The sequence below is a fragment of the Narcine bancroftii genome, chromosome 1 (assembly GCF_036971445.1).
Source record: "Narcine bancroftii isolate sNarBan1 chromosome 1, sNarBan1.hap1, whole genome shotgun sequence".
Classification (NCBI taxonomy): domain Eukaryota; kingdom Metazoa; phylum Chordata; class Chondrichthyes; order Torpediniformes; family Narcinidae; genus Narcine; species Narcine bancroftii.
This window is the reverse complement of record NC_091469.1, coordinates 457,008,400-457,014,928: the sequence shown is the minus strand read 5'-3', so window position 1 is coordinate 457,014,928 and position 6,529 is coordinate 457,008,400. Positions and strand designations below refer to the sequence as shown.

The 6,529-nt window shown below is 40.0% G+C and overlaps 1 protein-coding gene across 1 annotated transcript in view; it reads right to left on the bottom strand.

The window, feature by feature from the left end:
• Positions 1–1,243: 1,243 nt before the first annotated feature.
• Positions 1,244–6,529, bottom strand: part of LOC138753657 (zinc transporter ZIP12-like) — an 88,231-nt gene continuing 82,945 nt past the window's right edge. Inside the window, exon 14 of the mRNA XM_069916909.1 lies at positions 1,244–1,812. Within this exon, the coding sequence (XP_069773010.1) occupies positions 1,684–1,812 (129 nt within the window). The 3' untranslated portion in view covers positions 1,244–1,683. The remainder of the gene's footprint in view (positions 1,813–6,529) is intronic.

The window sequence follows — 6,529 nt, the reverse complement described above, 5'->3', positions numbered from 1 at the left end:
ATCTTTACTGAACCTGACTGTCATTTCTTCACCTTTTGCCCTCCCAGATTTCAGGTTAAAATTTAACTATTAAGCACAAGTTCCATGGACATTGTAAAGAAGATGCCATTGTCTCAAGACTGCTTTCCATTTTAGCTGAAATGTAAACTGACATGAGAACCAATGAGGAATGAACAATTGTCAGGGCTCTAAGTCTTGAGTTATAGGGGGAGGCTGGATAGGCTGGGTCTTCACTCTCTGGAACATGGTGGGTTAAGGAGTGACACAAAGAGGTTTATAAAATAATGAGGGATGTGGATAAAGTGATTTCACACATTCTTTTTTTCAGGGTTGTCGATCCTAGTAAATAGGACATAGGAGCATTGCTTTCAGGTGAAAGGTGAAAGAATTAAGAACAACCACTTTTTCCCTCCAAGGAAAATCATATTTGGGGAGACAAGGTTGGCGTAGCAGTTAACAAAATGCCTATTCAGTGCCAGCGATTGGGACTGGGGTTTGAATTTTGCGCTGTCTGTCGGGAGTTTGTACATTCTCCCTGTGTCTGCTTGGGTTTTCCAAGGGGGGGTCCAGTTTCCTCCCACTGTTTGAAATGTACCAGGGTACGTCGGTTAATTTGGTGTAAATTGGGCGGCACTGACTCATAGGCTGAAATGGCTAGTTCCCATGTTGTATGTTGGTCTAATATTACGTTGCAAACCAACAGTAACAGAAATTCCCCAAGAGACTGCTATTATTTTTCTTTTAAAACGATCTATTTATTAATAACTACTAAAAATATGACATATTAGTTAACCCCAACAATGCGCAAATATATGTGTGTGTGTGTGTGTGTGTGTGTGTGTGTGTGTGTGTGTGTGTGTGTGTGTGTGTGTATGTGTGTGTGTGTGTGCGCTTGTGTGTGTGTGCGCGTGTGTGTGCGCGCGAGTTGGGCTGAAATCGCTCTTCCCTGCCTCACAACTCCTTGACCTCTCGGAGATCATTTAATTAGCTCCCCAATTATTATACTGGTAAAGTTGTGGCATATTTCTCTGATATCTGAATTGAGGACTCTTGTTTCCACCAGCACATACACCACAAAATAGTTAGCAATACAGTTTGTTGAGAACAGCAACAGATGGAATGTGAGGATGTCTCTCATATGCATTAGTATGTGTGGGATTCTCCACTGCCAACAGATGTTTGTAAAAAACAAATCCCCACCTTGTTGTAAAAAGGAGGCAAATACATTTATTTTTGTCCAGAAGATGAAAAAACACACATTAGGCAAATATATCTCACTGCGCTCTACACCAAAGTAAGAATCATGTTTCAATAATATTACTTGGCATGATTATTTAAACAAAATAGATTGGGTAACTAGTGAAATAAACATAAAACATTACTTTTGTTTAAAAATTAATTCTCATTCTTACCTCAATGATTTTGCTTCATATAAGGAAAATTACTGTTTTATGAACTGAAATTATTTGTGAAATTATACTGCTTCATGCTCAGTAAAACTATTTAATTTCTTTGTTTCATAAGAAATAATTACAACATAATTATTTCATATCAGTAATCATTTTCACACTTTTCATTACTGCAGTTTCCATCCTCTCTCAGAATACACTTTAGATTCAAAAACAGTGCAATATGTGAGATTTTACCATTTTCTCTTGCTAATGAAGATCAGTTAAGATAAAATTATAGAATAAATCTGTGTTCAAATAGGGCAAGAAGAAGAAGGCAAGCCCATCCTAGCACCAGTCCAATGTTCTGAAAGACAAACATCAAACAGGGCTGTGTTGTTTGTACATGTGCCATCTCAGGAAGCTGAAAGAATTAAAATAAAACAAAGTCAACCTCTAAATGCTATTAGAATAATGATGCAATGATTCTTCCATGCATTCGAAGGCAAAGTGGTGCAAATTTGACAAATGAAATAAAGACAGAGAAATGCTGTATATATTCAACAGGTCAGTCAGAAACTGAAGAAAGAGAAATGGAATTCATTTTTCAAGCCATTGACGTTGAACCTTGAGATATTTTCAGTTCTGACACTCAGCTGGAATAGCCAAGGGGGAAACAGCTATGTAGCAATCTGTAATCAATCAGTGGGTGTTTGCAGCCTCCCAACAGACCACACAAGTATGTTTTCCATTATTCAAGTGTAGATCATTTGACCATTTAAAATTTATTTCATTGCAATAACATTTTAAACAATTAATTTCCTCACAAGTAAAACCAATACATTCTAAATTAAGTTTTCCTCAAGTTAATTTGCTTAGAAAGCACAACTTGAAATTATGTAGTATTAGAAAATAGAGTTCAAGAATGGTTGTCCCTAATATAATATTTTGAATGACATTCTACCTGTGTTATTTCTATGACTGATATGCATTAGCACCACAAGGCTGGAACTGACAGTAATGTCATTTCTTAAAGACTTGGTGATAGAAATGTCCTTTATGACGCTAACCCTAAATTAAATAATTCTTAAAATTAATTGCATTTTAGTTACTGAAATCATTTTAGTGTTTGTGATCACCAGAGAAATTTACAAGCAGTTCAAAGGCCTTTGGCTGCAGGGAGCTTTCTAAAGATCTTCAGGTCATTCAAAGAATGCCAGCTGCATTCTTGTCACACTGGTGGCCATTTCCGCTTTGTGGGAAAGCAATGGCATCCAGGATGGTTAGGATCTCAAAGAGGGAAAAACATGGGAGGTGTGATGGGATAAGCTGGATCAAGAATGGTCTCTCCCCTTCACTCCCACTAAGTTCGTGACCAAGGACAAATTTGCATCCCTTATGAAGTTAACTTACATTTAAATACATCTTGATTGGTTTGAATCTTTTGATGAGATTTATGAGAAAAGTCTGATGGACTATAGTCTCTATTAAAGAAATATATCTTTGAGACCGCTGAAAAAAAGCTGGATGCAGCCAAACAAAATATATACCTGGTAGAATTGCTATCAACCATTCAAGCTGTATGTCTTTAACGCTTAAATTTTTTTGATATTTATAGCACAATAGAACCTGATTCTGGCTATTTAAATCTTGCTGCCCAATTACACCCAAATTAACCTTTATTTTGGAGGGTTGGAGGAAACTGGAACACCAAGGGAAAACCCATGCAGGCACAGGGAGAATGCATGAATTCCCTGCAGAGAGACTGCAATAGCACAAACTGCTTTGCTAATTATGCCTTTAGAGTTACTATTGGTCTACGTGGATGCCATCATTGCATGCCTTGATGAATTAGAGGCATTGTCTAATTTATTGTCACTGTCTAGTAAAAATAGACAACAAAATCTCCGTTTACAGTTACAAAAGTTGCCTAACAATTCAGTACTACATGAGTGGATGCTAGAGTTTGGACATGGTACAGTAAGTCAGGTTGCAATAAGAGGATAAACCGTCCGCCATTCAAATGGAGAAGAACGTTTTCCTTAAACTCTGAGGCCGCTGCGAATTATATGCGTCACCATCCCATGTCAGCAACTATAGCTGAGAGAAGGCGCAGCAGACCCAGTCCGTGCCATCATCCCCACCAGTACATTATTTTATAATCTGGCGTGACTCAAAAGATTCATGAGGGCAGGGTTGTACACCATGTCTATATGAACTTTAGCAAGGCTTTATCAAAATCTTGCATGGTAGGCTGGTCTGAAGGTCAGATCACATGGGATCCAGGGTGAGCTGGCTAATTGGATATAGAATTGGCTTGATGGGAGGGAACAGAGGGTGAAAGTGGAAGGTTGTTACTCAGGTTGGAGTCCTGCGACCATCGATGTGCCACAGGGATCAGTGCTGGGTCCACTGTTGTTTGTCATCTACATTAACAATTCAGATGACAATATATTTAGTGTGGTTAGTTAGATGATGGATGAAACCACAATTAGTGGCATAGTGGACAGTGAAGATATTTATGCCAAATAATCAGATATGTCCTCCTTCATCAAACAAGATAGCTTTCGTTCTTCCACCATCAACTCAGCCCTCACCCGCATATCCTCCATTACACACACATCTGCCCTGGCCCCCTCCACCCCCACACACAACAAGGACAGCATTGCTCTTGTCCTCATCTACCACCGCACCTGCCTCCACAACCAATACATCTTCCTCCACCATTTAAGCCACCTACTATGTGATCCCACCCCTAGACACGTATTCCCCTCTCTCCCCTCTCAACCATCTGTAGGGACCACTCCTTCCATGACTCCCTTCTCCACTCCTCCCTTCCCACCAATCATCTCCTTGGGACCTCCCTCTGTGACTGCAGGAGATGCTCCACTTACGGCCACACCTCCTCCCTCACCATTATTCGTAGCCCCAAACAATCCTTCCAAGTGAAGCAACATTTCACTTGTGAATCTGCGGGGATCATCTACTGCATCCAGTGCATCTCTCTACATCAGAGAGATTGGACACAGACTGGGAGATCATTTTGTTGAACACCTCCACACTGTCCACTGCAATAGCATGGATCTCTCATTTCAATGCTCCATCCCATTCCCTTGTCAACATGTCTATCTATGGCTTCATGCACTGCCAGACTAAAACCAGCTATAAATTGGAGGAACGACACCTCACTTTTCAACTGAGCACCCTTCAACCGGATGGCATTAATATCGACTTCTCTGTCTTTCATTAAACCCACCCCCTGTCGTCGCTCCATTCCCTGTCTCTTTGTGCACAGACATGATAAATTCTACCTAGTTCCTTATCATATCCAATTAACACCCTTTGTTGGTCTGGATTTCTCCCTGTTGTTTAAATTCTGAGACTTTTTGATGTTTCCTTTTCTGATTTTTCCTTGAAGAAGGGCTTAGGCCCAAAATGTGGACAATATACCTTTGTCTCCTATAGCTGCTGAAAAGACCAGCTGAGTTCCTCCAGCATTTTGGTGTCTTTACCACAATCACATTATTTGTAGCCTATTGTGTTTCACTCTTACCAAAGATTATAACAAGATCTGGATGAAAAGGGAAATTGGCCAAAGAAATGGCGGATGGAATTTAATTAATACAAGTGCAAGATGCTATGTTTTGGTAGCTTAAACCAGCTCAGGAATTATCTGTAGGGCCCTGGATGATATTGAACAAAAAGGGTACAGGTATATAGTTCCATGAAAGTGCACTGCAGGCAGACAGGATGGAAAAGAAGGCATTGACTTCATTATTAGGGCATCGAGTAAAGAAAAGAGAGTTTATGATGCAACCGTACAGAATGTTGATGAAACAACACATGGAGCATTGTGTGGTCACCCAACTATTGGAAAGAAGTCATTAAGCTGGAAAGGGTGAAGCAAACATTCACAAGAAAGTTACTCAGACTATAAGGCTATAAGGAGACGATGGGACTTTTCCTGCTGGAACATGGGAGGCCAAGAGGTTTATACAGCATGAGGAAAATAGACAAGGTAAAATCACCATAATCATTTTCCCTCATTAGGGGAATATAAAACTAAAAGGGCATAAATTTAAGGTGAGAGTAGATGAGATAGTACAGATCTATCACCAATATATATTGTATATAGTTACAGTAAGACTGTGCTTACAGCGATTGGATGAGAGCTTAGCCATGCCTACTCTCTGGGCCTTAAAGGGTTGTGTCCCTAGCCAGGTTGGATCATTCCGGACTGGTCGGCCACCTGTGAAGAGCTCCTGTCTTTTGCTAATAAAAGCCTTGGTTTGGATCAACAAGTCTTTGATTCTTTCGACGAGCTCTACAGTAGAAAGATTTTTAATTTTTAAAATTTAGACATACAGTATAGTAACAGGCCATTTTGGCCCTACAGATCTGTCCGTGCCACCCAATTTACACCCCATTAACCTACACCCCAGTACGTTATTTTTGAAGGGTGGGAGGAAACCAAAGCCCCCATAGAAAATCTATGCAGACATAGAGAGAACATACAAACTCCTTACAGACACCCAGGTTCAGTCCCAATCACTGGCGTTGGAAAGGTAATGTGCTAACCTCTACACCAACTGTGTTGCCCTGATGGAAAAGGGACCTGATAGAAATCTTCTTCTCACAGAGGGTAGTAAGTAAATAGAATGAGCCTCCAGAGTAAGTGGCCACAATGGTTACACTCAAAACGCTAGTACATAGTCAGGCAGGCAGGGGATTATTTCAGGGGATATGGGCCAAGCACTTCAGTTACTATTATTTGCTTCTTTACTTTGAAATGGCATAATTAAAAGGGACAAAGATATTTGTTTCAAAGAGATTCAATTTCTACTAAATAATTGAAATGGCGAAGATTCTGTACAGGTCCTTCCATTGGAGTTGCAGCATCTGGGAGCTACTTCAAGGCATATTAAGAGTACTGCCAGGCTTACAACATCTAGTGTATGGAGAAAGATTAAGGAAACTGGAACTTTATTCATTGGAATGTAGATGGCTGAGAAGGGATTTGATAGAGGTATTTAAAATTATGAAGGGAATAGATAGACTAGATGTAAGTAGACTCTTTCCCCTGAGGGTAGGGGAGGTTGGAACAAGAGGGAATAAGTTAAGGGTAAAGGAGAAAAACTTTA